Below are 23,563 nucleotides of genomic sequence, written 5' to 3'. Positions count from 1 at the left end.
GTGTTGTCTGTTCACACTGCTATGCTTTTTCTTGGCCAGGTCGCAGTTGCAAATGAGAACTTGTTCTCAACTAGCCTACCTGGTTAAATAAAGGTGAAAAAAAAGCCTGGTTTCTTTCTAGGTTTTGGCCTTTTCTAGGCAGTTTTTCCTAGCCACCGTGCTTCTACACCTGCATTTCTTGCTGTTTGGGGTTTTAGGCTGGGTTTCTGTACAACACTTTGAAATATCAGCTGATGTTCGAAGGGTTATAAAAAATGTTTTTTAAAAGGTGCTACTTTGTCTCTAACTGACAATGAATGGGCGACATAAACCAAATAGAAACTGATAATTGTGCACTTACCTACTAAAACTGTTGTTCCACTAAGGTTTTTATTCTAAGAGAAACAGTACTGTGGTACTGTAGCCTACTGTGCTATGTTGTACAGTGCCTGTGTGGCGCAGTGGTCTAAGACAGTGAATTGCAGACTGTGTTGCTACAGATGCTGGTTCAGTACCTGTGCTGGCTGCAACAGGGGGATGAGGGGATTTTGGTTTCTCTCCCTCTAAAAACATAAATAAATAATTCTAAATAACAAACTGGCTTTATTTACAAATTAGTAACTACTGTATGTCTCACCCCATGTTCAAGAATAGCCTTTTTCTCGCTCACTTTAGGTTATTTGAAACTAGTTCATCTCCAAAATATAGTTATTTTTTAAACAAGCCATAGAAAGTTGGTTATAATTTCAGTTTAATCCACCAGAAAAGATAGAACAAATAATACAACAACTATTGTGGTTTATAATATACTAATTGATAAAATGCCCCTTAGATATACATTTAGAATCATCCAATCCTCTAAATGTAATTATTGGCGGAGAGTCACGTCAGACATTTTTGTTGTTGTTGTTCGATATACTGTAGGCCTAACGTAGGCGACATGAGTCTCACTAGTGTTGAGTAATGTTTTTTTTAAACTGGTGGAGGTCTTATTATTTTTCATGTGTATGCAGGATTTATGTGTTGGAGTCACTTTGAATTCTTAATTGATCTACCATTTCTATCATAGGCCACTGTAATCGATGGGGGCTCAGGGCGGTACCATTCTGCTCATCTGATGAAGATGCACATGGCTCAAATTCAAACTTTGAAGACCGAGACCGAGTCATTGAAGGCAGACCAGCAGAAAGAAAAACATTACCTGAGGGCAAAGATACGGGCAACAGCTGATGCATTGGTCCAGAGCCAGGCGGTATTAGCGGAGAGTCACACGTCATTGGCGGAGAGTCAGGTGGAGAATGACGTGTTGAACAGGGCGAGGAATGAGATGTTGTCACAATCCATGCCAGGCACACCTGTGAGCTCTGGAACTCCACTTCCAACAGCAAGAGTCAACATACCTGGCGGGTTCGTCAGGTCGTCGGTTCACCCTGACATTTCCATTCCTCTTTTGACAACAGAACTTGACCAATTGCTCACCAGGCACAGCAAGGGCCGTCTGGACCGTGAATTCTGTTCTGCTATTCCAAGGATGTGTACTTGTCAGACTGCACCGTAGCCTAATAAACAAATGCAGGCAGCGTCTATCTTCAAAATGCTTTATTATCCAAATGTTTAAAGTGTGTGCAGGCGACCTCATGCAACCGCAAAAATGTCGGATAAAGCATATACTGTACAATACTATATTTCTTCATCAACATCTTTGTGCTTTAGTTAATAAATAATTATAAAAATACTCTTTCAAAATGCAGATGTTAATTTCCTTAGAAATTCATAACAAATTACTATGGGAATAAATATCACTGAATGACAGAAATAATGGAACAAAGTAGGCTAATGAAGGTAAACAAATTGTTGCCTACTGGAAAATAATCTTCAAAACATATAGCTTAGACAGCATTCAGAGGTCAGACATGGGGAGACAAGCATGGGGACTGGTCTTGATAAATCAATAAGATTTTTATTTTCACTGAATCTCCATTTGGGTATTGGTTAATCTACAATTAGAGTGTGTAAATGTTAGGATTATTTTGCTCTTACTGTAGTACTGTAGCCTACTCCTGACCAGTCACGATTTACAGCGCCATTATGGTCTATTAGCAGGACAATAGATACTTTGTGCAAGGCAATTGATCAGCATTAAGAGTGGCGCTGCAGTCTAAGACACTCACTCTCAGTGACGTTGCTACAGATGCTGGTTCGATACCCATGCCGGCCGTGACCGGGAGATTCATGAATTGACGGTGGGCTCTCTCCCTCTAAAAACAGAAATAAATAAACTGGCTTTATTTACAAATTAGTAACAATGTCTCACCGCATTTTCAAGTATGGGCATTTTCTCGCTCACATTAGGTTATTTGAAAATGAAATCTCCAAAATATTAGTTTTTAAAACAAAGCGATTATTATTAATTAATTTATAATTATATAAAAGCCACTTAGATATTCTCACAGATCAGATTTGCCCTTAGATATGCCACTTAAGGCTCTCCAGAGGGTAGTGAGGTCTGCACAAGGTATCACTGGGGGCAAACTACCTGCCCTCCAGGACACCTACACCACCTGATGTTACAGGAAGGCCATAAAGATCATCAAGGACAACACCCACCCGAGCCACTGCCTGTTCACCCCGCTATCATCCAGAAGGCGAGGTCAGTACAGGTGCATCAAAGCTGGGACCGAGAGACTGAAAAACAGCTTCTATCTCAAGGCCATCAGACTGTTAAACAGCAACCACTAACATTGAGTGGCTGCTGCCAACACACTGACTCAACTCCAGCCACTTCAATAATGGGAATTAATGGGAAAGGATGTAAAATATATCACTAGCCACTTTAAACAATGCTACCTAATATAATGTTTACATACCCTACATTATTCATCTCATATGTATACGTATATACTGTACTCTATCATCTACTGCATCCTTATGTAATACATGTATCACTAGCCACTTTAACTATGCCACTTTGTTTACATACTCATCTCATATGTATATACTGTACTCGATACCATCTACTGTATCTTGCCTATGCTGCTCTGCACCATCACTCATTCATATCTTTATGTACATATTCTTTATCCCCTTACACTGTGTATAAGAAATTAGTTTTGGAATTGTTAGTTAGATTACTTGTTGGTTATTACTGCATTGTCGGAACTGGAAGCACAAGCATTTCGCTACACTCGCATTAACATCTGCTAACCATGTGTATGTGACAAATAAAATTTGATTTGATTTGATTTAGATATTAATTTAGAATCCTTCAATCCTCTAAACCTAATTATTGGCTAAGAGTCACGTCATAAATAAAATTTAAAAAAAGATATACTGTTGGCGACATGAGTCTCACTAGTTTTGAGTAATGTGCTGTTAACGGTCTTATTTCTTTATAAAAGATATTGAAGTTAGAAGCAATAGGATTTGAAGCAATAGCCTACCTACTGTGGTCAACTATTTCAGCACCGTTCCGTTGCTGCTCTGAGACAAGTATGGGGACAGGTCTTGACAAATCAATGAGATTTTTATTTTCACTGAATCTCCACTAAATTTCTTAAAATCAATCCGATATACTATGTTCTTACAAAAAACGGTTTAAAATTCTCTAGAACAGTCAATATTGAAGGCTATCAAGTGAAACTTTTACAAGACTGTAATTTACAGCATGTTGAATACACTAGGCTATTGTTATGAAATGGCAACATAATTAGATATTGTACATAATATTAGCATCTACATACATTATTGTTTAATTTAATTTCACATATATATTTAATTGTTTCCAATTTCATTTAATTGTAACGTTTTGGTTCAACCATAATGCATTATAAGCATCATCAACAGGGGGAACATATTGGGTGTACGCTGATAAGCTGTAGAAATAATATATTCATTTATAAGACTTGTTAATAAAAAAAAGCAAATTGTTCATAAGAAGGGCCTGAGATCAAAGGCAATATTCAGACCACTAGGGGTCAATGTTGGTTAGGATAACCAGGAGGCCTCCCTCTGTGGTAGTAGGGTCTCAATGTTACCGCCTCTCCTTGGTAGGGAAACATGCTAAATGCCTGTGTATTTGAGGGAAGAGATAGGATGTGAGCTGCTACTGGATAGTCAGTGTTCTTCACCTGATTGAGCTGCGGTGTTCAGCTATGCGCTGTTTTAATTGTCTTGTCATTTATCTTATGTAGGCTTTCCCACATGGACAGGTGATGATATTGCTAACTCACTTTGTCTTGCATGAACCATCATTTTATACGTTGCTGGTTTGTATCTATTACAAAGACATTGGCAACTTTGTTTTGAGGTTATTGGAGGTCAGAGAGAGGTGGATAAACCATGTGATTGATTCTATGTTTGGCAGAGCTCCTCTGTGTATAAAAGTGACGAGGGCAAAAAAACAAAGCATCAAACGATGCACTTAGCTGTTCTACGAGTGGTCTGAGGCAGGCGTTAGATTATGTGTGTTTTCATTTCAAATCATATCAAATGTATTGGTTGCATACACACATGTTGTATATGATGGTGTGTGTAGACATTATGGACAATATATGAATAGAAAATATGTTTTCAGCAGCAGTTATATAAGATGAGCCTTGACTAGAATACAGTATATACATATGAAGTGCGTAAAAAAAGTATGTAAAGATGATTAAAGTGACCAGTGTTCAATGACTATGTACATAGGACAGCAGTCTCTAAGGTGCAGGGTTAAGTGCCAGGTGGTAACCGGCTAGTAACAGTGACTAAGTTCAGGGTAGTAGACTTGTCGGAGGCCAGCTAGTGTTGACTATTTAACAGTCTGATGGCCTTGAGATAGAAACTGTTTTTCAGTCTCTCAGTCCAAGCTTTGATGCACCTGTACTCTCTCTGCCTTCTAGATGGTAGTGTGGTGAACTGGCCGTGGCTCCGGTGGCAGAGGTCCTTGATACTCTTCTTGGCCTTCCTGTGACACTGGGTGCTGTATACTGTATGTCCTGGTGGGTAGGAAGTGTGCCCCCCGGTGATGCGTTGGGCTGACCGCACCATCCTCTGGAGAGCCCTACGGTTGAGGAATGTGCAATTGCCGTACTAGGCGGTGATACAGCCTGACAAGATGCTCTCAACGCTGCATCTTTAGAAGTTTGTGAGGGTCTGAGGGGCCAAGCGCTGTTGCGCTTTCTTCACTACACTGTCTGTGTGGATGGACCATTTCAGATTGTCAGGGATGCGCATGCCGAGGAACATGAAGCTTTTCAACCTCTCCACTAAGGCCTCATCGATGTGGATGGGGGTGTGCTCTCTATGCTGAGTACAGGAGGGAGCTGAGCACGTCCCCTTTTGGGGCTCCTGTATTGTGGATCAGTGTGGCAGAGGTGTTGTTGCTTACCTTCACCATATGGGGTCAGCAAGTCCAGGACCCAGTTGCACAGTGCGGGTTTCAGACGAAGAGCCCCAAGCTTAGTGATGACCTTGGAGGACATTATGGCGTAGAAGCCTGAGCTGTAGCCGATGAACAGCATTCTTACACAGGTATTCTTCTTGTCCAGATGGGATAGGGCAGTGTGCAGTGCGATGGCGATCGCATTATCCACGGATCTTTTGGGGCAGTATGCAAATTGTAGTTAGTGTAGGGGAGGGGTATTTTGAGTCGCGACCCACCATAAGGGTTGAGTGGTGAAAAAACATTCAGACCAAAGAATAAGTAAAAAAAAGTTATCTTGGCAGCGAAGATACATTTTTGCAGTTTCAAAGCTTGTCTCCTGCAATTCCACACATCCTGCCATAGAGCTGAAATAAAGTTTAAAAATGTTAAAGACAATTTTCTGCAATTCTATACATTTTGCCTTCAGGTAGAGAACATTTGGCAGTTTTCTACGCATTTTGACATGTCGAATGCTGTGTTATTCTCAAACATTTTAACAAAATCAATGGGGGCGTTATTGTCTTGCTTTTATTGTTGATTGTAAATTCTGAAAAATGATGGTCTGTTATTGGAAAATGTCCATTATATTACAAAATATATATATAATTTTTTTAATCGGTTTTAGTGGTTTAAGTTTACACAAAATGCATTTTTCTATCCCCAAATGTATCCCCCCACCCCACTGGTCTAGGGTGTTGGGTAAGGTGGAGATGATATGATCCTTAACTAGCCTCTCAAAGCACTTCATGAAAACTCTTACCTTATTGGACTAGTTACCGAAAGGTTGCAAGATCGAATCCTGAGCTGACAAGGTACAAATCTGTCGTTCTGCCCCTGAACAAGGCAGTTAACCCGCTGTTCCTAGGCCGTCATTGAAAACAAGAATTTGTTAACTGACTTGCCTGGTTAAATAAAGGTAAAATAATATATATATATGTGGTGGTCAAGATGTGGTCTTGTGATGAAGAAAAGTGCACCATTGAAAGGAATGATTACCTGTGTAAAGGCAGGGGTGAAACGGAAGATTCCCGGGGCCGATGATGCCCGCCGTCTGGTGTGACACTGACCCCGGTGGATAGCGTGGTGAAACTGCAGTGATAAGATAATGAATGAAATTTACTTCAGTAAGGTTGGCTTTGAAGCGGTCATGGTTATCAACTGTACCGTAGGAATGGACCTTAAGTCACAGAAAATAGGTGTTGTGGTGACAGCTGCAGAGAAGTACTTGCTATTACAACATTTAATCGAATATTGTTTTATAACAAAACCAAGCTAGACAACAGTCTGTCCTTTCAATTGGGAACAAATGAGTCATAGTGGGCAGAACAAGCAAGGAGGTGGGCAGAGCCAAGAACGAGCTAGCGAGATCCTATTGGCGCATTTCCGTTGGGGACGCACACTCGGTGAAGAGAGTCAATTCGCCTTTGTACTCCTAAACAACAACACTTTTAAAAACTTTGGCAAAGGGTAAAGTCTACAAACATGTGTCCACTCTATTCATAACAGATTGTAGGTTTGGGAAGAGAAAACTGTATTGAAATCAAATGTTTAGTTGATGAGTAAATTAGCAGAATGTTGGCCAAAATCCATCTGGTCCCATCTCCCACTGCCGGCCACTGCTTCACATTTATACAGCCGTCTCATTGTACAGCTGTCTCACTGTTCTGTCTGTGATTTAACTGCAGAAGAGCCACAGGGGGTATTAAATGGTAGTCTCCTGTCCTCCCAGGCAAGTGGCCTGGTGTAGGGTCAAATAGGGTCACAATAGTGGAACGGGGTGTAGGGTTAGTAGGTTGGGCATTCCCCCTCCTTTTCCGTTGTTGAAGCCCACTCCCCCTCCTTTTCCGTTGTTGTAGCGCAAAGTATAACGGATTTTTACTCCAGTCCAGTTCGTGACGTTAATGCAACATATTGGATGCCAACCGCCGTTAAAACCTCACCAAAGAAGAAGAAAATGCGCAACACAAACGTACATTTGCTACTGCTAGACAGACTGACAGTTGGGTTTTGAAGAAAGCATACAGATTTTGAACAATAAGGTAAGACTTTTTCAAATACCATAGCTGATAATTATTGGATATTATACAACGGGTGGGTCTAATCCTGAATGCTGTTTGGTTAAAAGCGCATTCCAGACGGTGTCTATTCCACGTTAAAATGCCTCATCAAACCTGCCAGGCAAATTATAAACTTGTTCTCCACTATAAAAAGCATCTAGACATTATCTCAAATTTTATTTTAGACTAACATTTTAGTTTTCATCTGATGAGATTTGTATAGACTTCTTCTCAGGTCTAACACCCGTGCCAATATCCTACAAACAACGGTCTATTTGGCATTATGACCTATTTGTTATAGACAGTGCCATGTACGCAAACACGGTAGTTAACTGATCCAGTTAACGTTAGCTAATTAGCCAGGCTAGATATCTCGCAGGTTCCACCCAGTGCCAGCTAACGGGTGGTATAATGTGGAACGTTCCAGCAGGAAACTGTTCCAAGATCTTCGTAAATAACAAGGATGCCAACAAACGCATACAAAGTCGCATGATCAATTCACCTAGCTAACTAGCTGCCGAATAGGCATCAACTCACCACATAGCTTATTATTGTTTGTCCATGGGCTACCAGAGTGAGGACAGACGTTTTTCGGAATAAACGTGGTGAGTGAAAAACAAAATTGCCCGCTCTCTACCTGGTATTTTACACTGCCGCTATACAACTTTGAATGCGTTGTTTGTTGGCAACCTTGTTATTTACGACGTTTTTGGAACGTTATACCCACCCCCAGCTAACATTAACATAATGGTGTCTCTTTCCATGTCAACACAGTCTGATTACGAAAAGTGGATATTGCGAGAAGATCATCCGTTTAGGTGGGGAACTTTACTCTAACGAACAAACAAACCAATCCAGGAAATCGTGTGTTGCTGATTGTTACGGGAAAAGAAGACGTCATGCTGCCTTCTAAAGACCTCTGTTGGTCCTTGATAATAGGGATGGTGCAACTTGCCTTCATGGTTCTTCCTGTTCAAGGTAGGGTCAACTAGAATCAGTTATTTCTATGCAACTCACCCTGTCTACAGTCTATGGTTTAAAGGTTTTGACTCCTGCATTTGGCTGCCTTGGTCATTAACATGAACTCTTTCTTCCACATCTTTCAGCTCAAGAATGCTCCAAACCCATAGGAAAGCCCAACATGGTTTTGACAGAAGCCTACATCACCAAAGAGACATTTGGAGAGGGAACAACTGCGCGTTTTGAGTGTGGAATTGGATATGTCCGTGAAGGAGGGTCTCGATCAGTCACCTGTACTGCTGGCGTGTGGAGTACAGTGACACTGACATGCAAAAGTAATTCCAATAATTGTATTTATATTCATTGCCCATCCATAAAACTCAGTGAAATACTAGCCTAAGCCTAGCCTGAAACCAGACTTGTTTTGTGCAAAAAATTCCACTCCTTGCCACTCCATGTCATATGCCAATATGTTTGGCATATGACATGGAGTGGCATGTTAGCACAAAACAAGTATATTCCAAGCTAGCCTACATTTCCTATGTACATGAGTCTGACTAGTTTTCTTCATGGTTTTCAGAAAAGTCGTGTGGCCCCCCAGGAGATGTGATGAACGGCAAATATATTCTCGATGAAGGCATTCTGTTCGGTGCCAGAGCTGCGGTTACCTGTGACACTGGGTCAGTGCAAGGCTATTTGCCTCCCCACTCTCGCTCTCTCTTGTGCTTGCGCACTCTCATTCTTTAATAGGGCTCAACTGAGTACTTTAACATGTCATGTTTCACAAAGTTCACAATTTGCAGGCCGAATACTTTTCGTCCCTAAAAGCTAAAGGAAATGTTTGTAAAGCTTATGATATCATGATCAGTGAACAGTATGTTGTAACCCCTTGCTATCCCAAAACCAATGGTCCAAATACTGTCTCATATTGTGTAATCTTTTTCAGCTATATGCTTGTGGGCAGTGGTGTAAGGAACTGTATGGCCGAAGGCTGGGATGGCAGAGTTCCTGTATGTGAAGGTTAGTCAAGTGAAAATAACAATATCTTAAACAGTTCTATGCTTGTGCCAAGATCAAAACTGTTCATAACTGCTGTTGTGTTCTACTCTGCAGTGGTGAAGTGTGGAAAGCCCCCCACCATTGTCAACGGTGGACTTGTTATCCCACCTGATGAAGAGTACCACTATAGAAGTGTTGTGGAATATAGCTGTGAGAAGGAATTCACTCTGGTTGGAATTAAATCCATAGTCTGTGAAAAGGACGGAGAATTCCAGCCAGCTCCACCGGAGTGTAAAAGTACGTTGAAAGCTCGCCTTTTTCCCCCCTTCTGTTTTAAACAGTCATAATTATGGTTGTTGACAAGACATATAACCTCCACCACACAATCATGAGCAATGTCAGGGTCCAGATGACCTCATCTGAACATATTTTTTTAAATTACAAAAATATCACTATCTAGCCTGATACAAAGAAATAACATAAGCAGAGATGTGCGTGAGACATTTCAGTGATAATGCCCGTGAAGCCGGTGTTTGAAGAATGTATTGGCACGAACGTTGTTCGTTTTCGTCGAGTGCCGGCAAACCGTGCCAATATATCCTCCAAACACCGGCGTCGAGGACATTTATACAACCACTTTTATACAACGAGTTACCAACATATTCAAATAGCGATTGACCAAATAAAAAACGTTATTTTGATTAATTTCTTCATGCTATTTCATCCTTCCACAAGACATATTCCTGACACAAATGTAGGATTGCTGGAGACGCAACCCAGTCATTCAGTCTTTTGTTCTGTGTCTATGGACGCGACCCAGTTGTTCGTTCTAAATGCCATACTGGCTGGCAATGGTCTTATCCCTTGCTTGCTTGCTTGCTAGCTAGCCAACTACGGCTAACTTAGTCACGTCAAAGTGCAGCCAGAATAACAGCAAAGTAGCTGCAGTTGCATTTGTTTAAGCTGTTCTAGTTAGCTTTATTTAGTCTTCTTCACGACTGTCTTGGTGTGCTTGGAACCTGTTAGATTGTGATGTGGACACCAAGGAACTTGAACCTCTCAACCTGCTCCACTGCAGCCCCGGTGAGGAGAATGGGGGTGTGCATGGTCCTCCTTTTCCTGTAGTCCACAATCATCTCCTTGGTCTTGATCACGTTGAGGGAGAGGTTGTTGTCCTGGCACCACACAGCCAGGTCTCTGACCTCCTCCCTATAGGTCAGGACTGAGCGCGCACCCCTAAGGGGCCCTGTGTTGAGGATCAGCATGGCGGTTGTGGTGTTACCTACCCTTACCACCTGGGGGAGGCCTGTCAGGAAGTCCAGGATCCAGTTGCGGAGGGAGGTGTTTAGTCCCAGGTCCTTAGCTTAGAGATGAGCTTTGAGGGATATTGTTGATGTGAGCCATGATCAGCCTTTTCAGAGCACTTCATGGCTGCAGACGTGAGTGCTATGGGTTGGTAGTCATTTATGCAGGTTCTTAGTGTTCTTGGGCACAGGGACTATGGTGGTCAGCTTGAAACATGTTGGTATTACAGACTCTGTCAGGGATAGGTTGAAAATGTCAGTTAGGACACTTATTTATTTAACTAGGCAAGTCGGTTAGGAACAAATTTTTATTTACAATGACGGCCTACACTGGCCAAACCCGGACAACGCTGGGCAAGTTAGGCGCCGCCCTATCTCAATCACGGCCGGTTGTGATACAGCCTGGATTCGAACCAGGGTGTCTGTAGTGACGTCTCAAGCACTGGGATGCTGTGCCTTAGGCCACTGCACCATTCAGGAGCAACTTGCCAGTTGGTCAGCTCACGCTTAGTTCAGTACGGATGTTGCCTGTAATCCATGGCTTCTGGTTGGGGTATGTATGTACTGTCACTGTGGGGATGACATCATTGATGCACTTATTGATGAAGCCAGTGACTGATATGGTGTACTCCTCAATGCCATCAGAAGAATTCCGGAACATATTCCAGTCTGTGCTATCAAAACAGTCCAGTAGCTGAGCATCTGCTTCATCTGACCACTTCCTTATTGACTGAGTCACTGGTGCTTTCTGCTTTAGTTTTTGTTTGTAAGCAGGAATCAGGAGGATAGAATTTTGGTCAGGTATCCCCCGCCAAATGGAGGGCGAGGGAGAGCTTGTACGCTTCTCTGTGTGTGGAGTAAAGGTGGTCTATATTTGTATATATATTCCTCTGGTTACACATTTAACATGCTGATTAGAATTTAGGTAAAATGGATTTAAGTTTCCCTGCATTAAAGTCCCCGGCCACTAGGAGCGCCTTCTCTGGATGAGTGTTTTCCTGTTTGCTAATGGCCATGTATAGCTCATTCAGTGCGGTCTTAGTGCCAGTATCGGTTTGCGGTGGTATTTAGACAGCTTTGATAAATACACAAACCCTTAAGACTTCCTTAGATTTCGTGCATCAGCTGTTGTTTACAAATATACATGGACCGCCACCCCTTGTCTTATCAGAGGCCGCTGTTCTATCCTCCTGAAAAAGCATAAAACCCACCAGCTGTATGCTTATTAATGTCGTCGTTCAGCCACAACTTTGTGAAACGTAAGATATTACCGTTTTTAATGTTCCGTTGGTAGGATATACGTGATCGTAGTTTGTCTCTATTTTATTATCGATTGATTGCACGTTGTCTAATAGGAACGATGGTAAAGGTAGAATACCCTTTCGGTGACGGATCCTAACAAGGCACCCGGATCTTCGTCCACGATACCTCTGTCTCTTTCTCCTGCGAATTACAGGGATGAGGGCCTTGTCTGAAGTAAATTGAAGAAAAGTATTCCCCCAGTACGGGGTGAGTAATCACTGTCCTGATATCTAGAAGCTATTTTCGGTCATAAGACAAGGTGGCAGAAACATCATCAACAAAATAACTTACAAATAAACCAAAAACATGCACAATTGGTTACGGGATCTTAAAACGGCAGCCAACTCCTTCCGCGCCATTAGTTATACATTTCCTGGCAGGGTTGATGAGACAGTGGATTGCAGTGCGGTGGAACATAGCAAATAGATTAGCAGGTGGTATCTTGTGAAATACACAGGCCGGAATGTAGTTTTATCCCATCAGCATTCAGGATTAGACCCACCTATTAACATACAACACAGGCTAATAGAGCAGTCTAAAACATGGTTTATGTGTACTGTGGGCCTACTCTAAAAACCATGATGCAACATTGAGCTCAGACGAAGTGTGTAACAAAAACTCTAGCTTATTTATTAAAGGCCAAGTTCCAGAATTCATAAATAAGTGGCTATAGCAAAATTGTGATATTGCCTTCAAATAGCCTAAAACTAATGAGAGACTTGGGCCCACCTTGTTCACAACAGTAGCTAACGAAATTGCTCTTTGTTTACATCTGCAGTGGTTTCATGTCCTGCTCCTGTTGTTGAGAATGGCGTTAGGATTGAAGGTCGTCTGCCCCCCTACCAGCACAAGTCTTTTGTGAGGTATAAGTGCAACGATGGATATAAGATGATGGGAGAGGCCAGTCTGACATGTGAAATAGAAGGCTGGTCAGCTTCTATTCCCACATGCAAAGGTAAGGCTTGTTTTGGTGTTTGTTATTTAACACACTTTAACCTATATTTGAACTTAGATATTTTGTGCGTCATTTGGTGTTTAGGACCAGAAGACATATGTCAGCAAACTGACTTTCTGAATTGACCCTATCTTATGTAAACATGTTGAGACTATTTTGATAACACAAAATGCGATGTGTGGTAGGCCTAGTCTTCATGCTAATCATTATTTTTCACCATATGCATGGCTGTGCATAGCAACCTCAGGTAATTATTTTCCCAGTATGCATTAGTTTGGATTTGGTCATTTTGATTTCCATCTATTTCCTTCTAGTCCATTCCTTGCTACTCGCCTGCATGTTTTTTTTTAGGGCTGACCCCAATTATTTGACTGGTTGATTGTCTGGTCAATAATGGGCTGTTGGTCGACCAAGATTATTTAAAAACATTTAGTCGAGCAGTAAAATAAATGTATTTATTTATACGGCACACAACACCGGTCTTATTCACGCCCATCTCAGTGAACGAATCCATTGCGGAGGCCGAGGCAAATCCATTGCGGAGGCCGCAGGGATGGCACAGTCCAAGAAGGGGAGTGTGGCTGCACAATGCACGTCTCCCTCCAGAATGCGCACTCTCTCTTCACCTCAAACAGCAAGAAAACAGTCTGTTTTTACATCCATTGAGCATGACAATAGTTTCTCAATATTTTAAATATCTTTCCAGCTCTCTCCCTTTCGAGAACCAATTAGCGTGAAAGGGGAAAATGTTATGCTCTGATCCAGTGGAAATTTCATAAAATAGGCCTACCTGAATAATTCTTATCCCTTGCGCAAATTCCCTAGAGCTGTGTATGTCCTGAGCTCACTGGTGCAGCAAACTCTTGAGGGGCCCAAAATATTTTATACAATGTCAGTCTGGACCCAAGTTAATAGTTGATACAATGTTTCAAGTTTGTTGCAGGCTAAGCATGGCCAGTCTATGTAATTTATAGGATATTTATTTTTCATCAGGATATTTTCTACCTGCAGGCTCCAATGCTTTTACGTAGTTGGCAATAGATGTTACTTTTTAGGGTTGTAGAATTTTCATTTGGATAGAATTTTGTTTAATAACATGACAAATATTGAGATACGAAGACATTATTATAAATTAAATTAAACTGTTCCACGCAAAGTGTGCATATGAAAACCCTATCTTGGCACGCAGATCAGTAGAAATGGTCAAATAAATTGGAATTCCACATGTGAAAGTTTGCAGACTCCTCGTGTAGCCTATTACTGGCAACTTCAGGAGAGTAACTGCAGAATTTCTGAATGTCAGTAGGAGTGGGAAGGAGGATGGTCGGACAGGTTACCTTTTTTCCCTTGTGGTTATCTTGATCTCTGGCTCCCTCTTAAGTCATTTGTGTTTTTTCATCACCGTGAGTTTAAAGTAGAGGTCGAACGATTATGATTTTTCAATACCAATTATTGGGAGGACCAAAAAAAAAGCTGATGCCGATTAATCGGCCAAATTAAAAAATACAAATATTTATTAATTATTATTTTTTTTGTATGTATGTGTTATATATATCTCATGTTTCATAATTTATTTGAGACCAAATTGATTTTATTGATGTATTATTTTAAGTTAGTGTCCATTCAGTATTGCTGTAATTGTCATTATAATATATATTTGTAATAATGACAATTACAGCAATACTGAATGGACACTAACTTAAAATAATACATCAATAAAATCAATTTGGTCTCAAATAAATTATGAAACATGTTAAATTTGGTTTAAATAATGCAAAAACAAAGTGTTGGAGAAGAAGGTAAAAGTGCAATATGTGCCATGTAAAAAAGCTAACGTTTAAGTTCCTTGCTCAGAACATATGAAAGCTGGTGGTTCCTATTTAACCTGAGTCTTCATTATTCCCAGGTACGAAGTTTTAGGTTGTAGCTATTATAGGACAATTTCTCTCTGTACCATTTGTATTTCATATACCTTTTGACTTTAGGATGTTTTTATAGACACTATAGTATTGCAAGCCTAATCTCGGGAGTTGATAGTCATAAACAGCGCAGTGCTTGAAGCACAGCGAAGAGCTGCTGGCAAATGCATGAAAGTGCTGTTTGAAAGAATGCTTAGGAGCCTGCTGCTGCCTACCACCGCTCAGTCAGACTGCTCTATCAAATATCAAATCATAGACATAATTATAATATAATAACACACGGAAATACGAGCCTTAGGTCATTTATATGGTCAAATCCGGAAACTATAATTTCTAAAACAAAATGTTTTTTCTTTCAGTGATCAGGTGGCATCCATAAGTCTAAATATTGCTGTTACATTGCACAACCTTCAATGTTATGTCATAATTGTGTAAAATCCTGGCAAATTAATTACGGTCTTTGTTAGGAAGACATGGTCTTCACACAGTTCATAACGAGCCAGGCGGCCCAAACTGCTGCATATACCCTGACTCTGCTTGCACAGAACGCAAGAGAAGTGACACAATTTCCCTAGTTAAAAGAGATTCATGTTAGCTGGCAATATTAACAAAATATGCAGGTTTAAAAAGATATACTTGTGTATTGATTTTAAGAAAGGCATTGATGTTTATGGTTAGGTACACATTGGTGCAACGACAGTGCTTTTTTTTTGCGAATGCGCTTGTTAAATCACCCATTTGGCGAAGTAGGCTGTGATTCAATGATAAATGAACAGGCACCGCATTGATTATATGCAACGCAGGACAAGCTAGATAACTACACATGGTTGATGATATTACTAGTTTAACTAGTGGATTACGTTTGATTTCTTTTTTATAATATAAATGTAATGCTAGCTCGCACCTTACCTTGGTTCCTTGCTGCAGTTGCATAACAGGTAGTCAGCCTGCCACGAAGTCTCCTCGTGGAGTGCAATGTAATCTGCCATAATCGGTGTCCAAAAAATGCAGATGACTTGAAATTGGCCGTGATTCATCGGCCATTCCGATTAACCGGTCGACCTCCTAGTTTAAAGCATCAGAAAATCTCAATGCATAGTTGATTTTGATTAAAACACAAGGTGTGGTTATATATGGAAAAGTACATGTTTTAAAATCAATGGTTGAAAGAACAGACCAAGATTATTATTTATTTTTCTCCCCAGAACAGCCCTAATGCGTTTAGTAGCAAAGTTGGTTACTATTTAAAACAAACTGGTGTTCAAATTTGACCTTTTTGATCCATTCAAACAATCCCATGATCTAGTGAGCTGCTTACCTTCCATTGAGGGTCTGCTGAGTAACACTTTATTTGTGAATCTTGTCCAAGACCATTCTACTCAGACCACACTGGCTGACTAAAGCATTTGAGGGATCACAACAGGAAACTGTTGTGACATACTAGACAAAAATAAGTACCGGCTTAATTGTATTGCGTTACTTTGTAGCCCTTTTGACTAAAACAAAGCCCCCTACTAGGCGATAATGTGTTTCCCAAAAACATTTTGAATGGTTATTACAGTGACCTGCAGTCATTTGGCTACATGACCGTCACAGGCCTACTAACACCTCAACTGACATCATTAGCCTAACCTTTGATCCTTTATGGTAATAGAATAAGCCAGTGGTGTGTTTGTGGTGAGGCTTTCAAATTACCTCTACACAAAGTTGCATGTCAGTCTGGCTGAGGTGAAGAATCGTCATTGGTACTGTGAAGTACACAGCCTATTATGCTCGCTAAATTCCCCTACTTATTTGTGTCCAAAGATATATTCTTGTCTCAACTTGAATTGACACTTGAATTATAGATTCAAATTGAACCTGGCCGCCAACAAGTGGTCGTTTATGGTGGCTTTTCTCCTTCACCGGAGACGACAAAGGATTGATTTGTGATCTGAATATACAGTATGTAACAATGTACCTATCAAGTAGTCATGGGGAAATACAACCCATATCAAAAACGTTTGAAGTAAACCTCCATCTGTATTCACATAGGGCTGAACCCTACCTTGAGTTATGTTTCACATAGACTACCTTGAACACAGAAATAAAGTATTGGCTGTGTTGAAATTGAACACTAGTTTGTTTATGCCATGCCTCTAACATCTCTTTTTTTTTATCTATTTGATTTATCAAACATCAGTAAGCTGTAATTGTTGGTGTTAAGTGTGTGTGAACCCTAATTTCATCTCTTTTAGCAACAGATGGTGCACCTGATCCTGGTCCCACTAGTCCCCCAGCGGCCAACAGTAAGCTACCTATTGATGTTTTACACGTTCTTTCCATGACATAGCTTTCACCTGGCCAGTCTATGATCCCTTATTGATATCACTTGTTAAGTCCAATTCAATCAGTGTAATTGAATGGGGAGGAGACGGGTTAAAGAAGGATTTTTAAGCCTTGAGACGATTGAGACATGGATTGTGTATGTGTGCCATTCAGAGGGGGAATAGGCACGACAAAAAATGTAGGTGCCTTTTTGAACAGGGAATGGTGCCAGGCACACCGGTTTGTGTCAAGAACTGCAATGCAGCTGGGTTTTACATGCTCAATAGTTTAGTATGTATCAAGGTCCACCACCCAAAGGACATCCAGCCAACTTGACACAACTGAGGGAAGCATTGGTGTCAACATGGGCCAGCATCCCGTTTTTTAAAAGAAAAAAATAACATTCTTATTTACAATGACCCTGGACGACGCTGGGCCAATTGTGCCCGCCCTATGGGACTCCCAATCACAGCCGGATGTGATGCAGCCTGGATTTGAACCACTGCACTAAGATGCAGTGTGTTAGACCGCTGCGTCCCTCGGGAGTCCCCGAGCCCTGATGAATTGAGCCTGTTCTGAGGGCAAATGGGGGGAGCGGAAATTCAATATGAATGTTTTGTACACTCCGTGTATATGTTGTTACAACAGTAAGCTGTCTCCCAGTTGCTATCTATTGGTGTTGTATATGATCTCTTTGATGGTTCAAGCATTATTTAGGCTATTAAGTGATGATTTAATTATTACTGCAAATTCATGATGGCATATTCCTTCCCTCGTTTGTTTCTCTTACAGACCACACATGGAAAATAGTAGGGGGTGTTCTAGGTGGACTTGGTAAGTTGCTATAGAATTTGTGTGGATAATGACAGTAACCGTCCAACATGGTGACCTGTTAAATAAAACAAGAATTGTACTATATTCCATCTTATAAAGACGTCTGTAGCGCTGTCTTATGCGTCTCACAGTATGGACATTGCAATGTATTACCCTGGCCACATCTGCAGTCCTTATGCCTCCTTGCAGCATGCCTAAGGCACGTTCACGCAGATGAGCAGGGACCCTGGGCACCTTTCTTTTGGTGTTTTTCAGAGTCAGTAGATAGTCCTCTTTAGTGTCCTAAGTTTTCGTAACTGAGACCTTAATTGCCTACCGTCTGTAAGCTGTTAGTGTCTTAACGATCGTTCCACAGGTGCATGCTCATTAATTGTTTATGGGTCATTGAATAAGCATGGGAAACAGTGTTTAAACCCTTTACAATGACGATCTGAAGTTATTTGGATTTTTACAAATGATCTTTGAAAGACAGGGTCCTGAGTTTATTTTTATTACCTAGGTAGTATTCTGTTCAAGCCTTTTCTTGCAGGACAGACATGAAGTTATTTGTAATACTTTTCTATTGTTACTGGTATACAAACCTATAACAATACCCCTTTCTGTTGACATCCCATTATTTTTTATTAATGTTGTTCACAGTAAGGAGTAGGAATGTTTGTTTTTAAACTCTATGCCAAGTAAGAATGACCCAAATAATACCTCATGGATTCAAACTTCTCCTTTTTTCTTTGTAGGTTTTGTTTGTGTTATAGGATTTATAGTCTACAAATATTATGCAAGGTAAGTCATTCTCATTTCATTAACATCTAATCAAGGCTTGTTTCCTGTCATGGCTCCTCCCGCTTTTCTTTGCGCTCACTAAAACAACTGTTGTTCAGTTTCGTGTGTTCTTTTGAGTTCTTGCTGCTGTCATAGCCACCTATGCCGTTTCAGCTAAATGCTGCATGCTTTATATTTACAAAGCTTTCTGGTGTTTAACATCAATATACACACACCAGCCACAGTAGTGGAGCTGCAAAGTAAACGCAATGGCCATTTTGTCAAATCTTCTAGTGTTCTTAAACATTAAACTGGTTGGTGGGTCTCATTGATGATGTCCAGACGGGTTTCCACTCACGTGTCGGGCAAGGGTGACAGATTGTTGGGGCAATGGGTTTGGCCTAGCCTGGGATCCCAGACTTGTTTTTTGCTAACATTCCACCCCTTACCACTCTGTCATATAACAAACAGTTTGCCATGACACATGGCAAGGAGTGGATTGTTAGCACAAAACAGGTCTGGGTTCCAGGCTAGGTTTGGCCTCCTGGTCATCCAGAAATGCAGTCATGAAATACATTGCTCAACTTTTGGGTTACAGCTATCGATTTGGCTACTTAGGAAATGTGCCCACTAATAACTCTGAAGACAAATTTATCATGTTTATGTTCATTCTTTTAGCAGGACAGGTGTAGAAAAAAAATGTGAAATGTATTTTCTTGATTTTTCTAACTGAATTTTTGGTTTTTATTTTTCAGTGCCTGGTCGTCTTACTTGCCTTAGTTTCCTCTTGCTTCATTGATAAGGGAGTCAAAGTGAACAGGCTGCTGTGATTTAATGCACTACCCTCCTGCTTATGAATGCACCAGCCCCTCCCAAACACCGGGTTCATTTCCTTTCAAAGGAAGCTCGATCGTGTGATGTTTTAGAAACATCACGATGAAGAATGAATTGGTTCATTCCGATTTGGAAGCTTGTGCTTAATGAGTGGCCAAACCTAATTTATTCAATAACTATTCATATTTCCAGTGTACTTCACAAATAACTTTATCTGAGCCTGCTTTCTCATTGCCAACCACCTTAGTTAAAATTTTCATGTATGGAAGCTGCCCTTTAGGGCAATCCTGCATCACAAAGCCAGTTTTGCCCGCTCTGAAATAAAGGAAATCATATCCATTAAGATGCCCAGCCAGACTCCCAGTATAGAACCATAAAGTGCTGTCATTTCTAAACAGTAAAACAGATTTGTATGAAAATACCCTCAAATGTGGCGTTCCGTACTGTCGCCTCGTATCAAACATTTGATCTAAACTGCTGGAGTACAGAGCCTAATTAAGTTTTAGCTTCACTGACAAAATAAATACATAGGGGAATGTGTTTGACGCAATGTCTTAATATAAGTCATGCCACCGAAGGTCAACATGATTGGTTTGCTAGAGCAGGTTGCAGGTGTGTTGAAACACTCATATCCTGGAGCTCAAGAGCAAAGATGGTTCAATGTGAATCAATTGCTTTCACCAAGTTTAGCTCTAGTCATTGGCCTTAGACAAGTATTGTGATGTGAATTTGAAAAGCTTGGTTTTACAAGGAGACCATGCTTGAAACACCAGAGTATACTTTTGAGTGTGTTTAGCTCTTTGAGGGATCAAGGGCTCTGGCTCATGATCCAGCTTTGGAATCTTTATTTGAACTTATAGCCTATTTTTGTATTGTTCTACTGTAGATAAGCCAAGGAAAGATGTATTTTTTTTAAAAAGTGAAGACATTTTGTTTTAATATAAAGGGGAAATAAATGCCTGTAATGTTCCGATGTCTTATTTCCAGAGATGAATCATGTTTGAGACTTTTCCCCCTGTAAGCTGTTCTTGAATGTGTCACATTGAATGTGTGAGATTCATTATGGCAACTGGCTGAAGCATATTGAGCAAATGTATTGGAGCTCTGCTATTCAATCCACTTCTAATTTAACATCCACCGTACCTGACAGCTCAATTGCTGCCTTTAGTAAATGCAAAGTCTCTTGCAATAAGACTACTGGGCCATGGTGTTCTAGGAGGAAGCCTGCAGCTCTCACTAATATAGAAGGCTCAAATGAATCTGTTTATTTGTCACATGCACAGAATAGCACGTGTAACAGTAGGAAAATGCTTACTTCCTCAACAGTACAGAGTAGAAAAACTCACTATACAAAGTAGATGAATTTGCACAGTGAATTTTGAAATGTTAGTTTTAGATTCTTTACTTCGCTTTATCAATGGTAAAGACACAACGTTCTGCAGTTTTCCCTGTATTTATTTGATATCTTGACTGACTTTTTCCAACTCCCCTCTTTATTCCATTGCTTGGTCGTCTCATACTGGTGGTCTTTACAGCTTTTTTTGTTGATGCAAATGCGATTTAATTTCTAATGTTTCATGGGATCTAATCAAGTGTTTGCTTCATATGAACCCATGTTGTTGTTTAGTAGAGCACAATGTTAGGTGACTATAAAAGTAGGTTTGACGTTTAATTTATTCTGATCAATGTACCCTACTAAATAAACAGAGCCGTGTTAAATGTCAAACAGCATGTTTTCAAAATGGAAGGAAAATACATGTTCCAAAAGGTTGTTTCATTATATCTAAGACGACTATCTAACAGGAGCACTTTTAATGAATAAAATGAAATATTAATGTGTTTAAGTATAATGTAGCTTTCACCACTGACTCTAAATGCTCTACTTTACATCTGTCTATTACCAGTTTTATTATCAGTGTGGAACCACTTAAGATAGTAAGTTGTGGTCAGCCAATTATGAACGTTTTTTTTCTTCACGTTTGATTTAATGTACCAATCAATTAAACAGAGCTCATTTATACATGAACCGGTGTCGTTTGTCTGTCCATTGATTACTTTTGATACTGAACTAGTATCCATAGTTACTGTTACAGTATACTGTGTTTGGGTCATGGCCGTCTTTGATTCTTTACCTAATATTTACACATCTCAGATGGGTCTGTTATCTTGCCGAAACTGCTCTGGGCCTCTGTAATTTTAAGGATTTTGGAAATGATCTGCCCTTTTTATTTAGAGTCTGAGCTCATGAGAAAAACAAATCTGTATTAAGGACGTTTGAGGTAGTTTTGCGAGCCAATGTTAACCAGCATTTTCGCAATGACGAAGTTCATGGTATCTACTAACAGTTACCATAGACTTCCAGTCATTGCGCTAACGCTAGTTAGCAACTACCTCCAAACTGCACGCAGAAACACACATGGTATCCACAAGTTCATATGACCCTGGGGAAGAAGGTGAAGGGCTACATTGCCAAAATCCTGACGTATCCCTTTAAACATTAAGACGATAGTACCAGATGCATCATTATTTAGGAGCCAACTGTATGTGTTTCACAAACACGCAACTAACAATGTATGTACAACTAACTAATTTCTTAATTTTTAAAATTTGCTAACATTTAAAAAAAAAAAAAACGTTTTTTGCTTAGTCACTATGGGGTATTGTGTGCAGATTGCGCAGGACATTTTTTTATTTAATCCAGTTTAGAATAAGACTAAGGTAACAAAATGTTGAAAAAGTGAAGGGGTCTGAATACTGACTTACTGTAGGCCTATTCTTGTGTGTATTAATGATCTAAACCTGATCTAGTGTGACAGTAAAACAGGAAGTGAATGATATCATGCAATAAACAAATGTTGCTTAATGAGTCTGGTGACTTTCATTGCGTTTGTCAGGAATCCATGTGTGTTCTTCCTGTGATTGCCCTGTATAGAACAAGTCTTGTTTATTGATTTTGGTTGGAGACAGGGAAAAAGAAGCTTAACATAAATGGAGTTGAGCTCAAAAATAAACGTCTGTATGTTGTAATAAATAAAAGATTCCATTGTGGCACAAATTTTGTTAGAAGGGGAGAATACTGAGTTGTGTGACAAGATGATTTCATGATCCATTTATAACCTCATGGTGATTGTTATTCTATCCCTCCTAGGAACTCTGTGTCATACAATGTTGCACAGCGTGAGTCACTTTTCACTGTAGACACTCAACATAATGGAGAGCCAAACCTTTCAGATCTTGTCCAGAAATGACAAACCACTTCCGGTTGTAGCCCCTCCTTTAAACTAATAACCTCATAAAAGTTTTCCACCATTGATATGTGATAGATTACTGTATAGTAAGAGATCAGATGTGTCCATAAAAGTTGGTAAAACATGTAAGGAATGTCTTTACTGTCCTCACTTTAAGAACATGGTTACAGCAGAACTGTCCGCGAGGAAGCTGGGATTATATTGTGTTAACCACAAACACACAAGAATACTTACAGTATCTTACTGCTTAGAAACCATGCATAAAATATCCAGATATCTTGCCCAAGTATTTGGAAGCATATCTACAGCTTTGACAAATATTATGTCAGAGCTGGGAGGAGTGGCAGGAAATGATGAAAGGGTGTGCCGTTTCCTCAGTTACTCTACATGAGTCACACTTAGAATTGTTCTACGTAGCACATTTACATGGAGTGGTTCTGATACTTTAAATACCAAAGTGGTGATTATTTAAAAGTAAAACAATCCATCCAGCTCAGCGTGCCACTCCTTCAGGGGTGTAATCATTAGTCCAAACAGTTGACAATGTTACATTTCTCAACTAAAATGAGTCTCTACTTGACAAATTCAGGTAGGTCCCTCCCCATTTCGTTCCGTTGGCTTCCATTTAAGAAATGTTTTGCAACAGAATCGTTGTAATAAATCAAATATGTTATTTGTCACATGCGTCAAATACAACAGGTG

General features: G+C 40.2%; 1 protein-coding gene and 1 long non-coding RNA gene across 5 annotated transcripts; one reads left to right on the top strand and one right to left on the bottom strand.

Moving 5' to 3' along the window:
* Nucleotides 1-1,490: 1,490 nt before the first annotated feature.
* LOC135528355 (uncharacterized) lies at nt 1,491-8,148 on the bottom strand. 3 transcript variants are annotated; one of them, XR_010453541.1, is made up of 4 exons: nt 7,978-8,148; nt 6,380-6,472; nt 5,348-6,244; nt 1,491-2,237 (listed from the first exon to the last, which is right to left on the bottom strand). It is a non-coding gene; the product is annotated as an uncharacterized LOC135528355 (long non-coding RNA). The 3 variants fall into 3 exon arrangements; XR_010453540.1 differs by having other exon boundaries at nt 5,348-5,748; nt 6,144-6,472; nt 7,978-8,144; XR_010453539.1 differs by having other exon boundaries at nt 5,348-6,472.
* LOC135528352 (C4b-binding protein alpha chain-like) lies at nt 7,083-21,639 on the top strand. 2 transcript variants are annotated; one of them, XM_064957380.1, is made up of 11 exons: nt 7,083-7,422; nt 8,215-8,418; nt 8,547-8,735; nt 8,981-9,080; nt 9,347-9,420; nt 9,514-9,696; nt 12,784-12,960; nt 17,123-17,167; nt 17,979-18,020; nt 18,755-18,800; nt 19,535-21,639. In XM_064957380.1, the coding sequence occupies exons 2-11, from the start codon at nt 8,340-8,342 to the stop codon at nt 19,557-19,559; spliced, it is 960 nt and encodes a 319-aa protein (XP_064813452.1). In that variant the 5' UTR covers nt 7,083-7,422; nt 8,215-8,339; the 3' UTR covers nt 19,560-21,639. The 2 variants fall into 2 exon arrangements, with proteins under 2 accessions (XP_064813452.1, XP_064813451.1); XM_064957379.1 differs by having other exon boundaries at nt 7,088-7,422; nt 17,117-17,167.
* The last annotated feature ends 1,924 nt before the right edge of the window (nt 21,640-23,563 follow it).

This window comes from Oncorhynchus masou, chromosome 33 (genome assembly GCF_036934945.1).
Source record: "Oncorhynchus masou masou isolate Uvic2021 chromosome 33, UVic_Omas_1.1, whole genome shotgun sequence".
NCBI classification, from domain to species: domain Eukaryota; kingdom Metazoa; phylum Chordata; class Actinopteri; order Salmoniformes; family Salmonidae; genus Oncorhynchus; species Oncorhynchus masou.
Note: the sequence above shows the minus strand (reverse complement) of the source record. Positions and strands in the feature narration are given on the sequence as shown.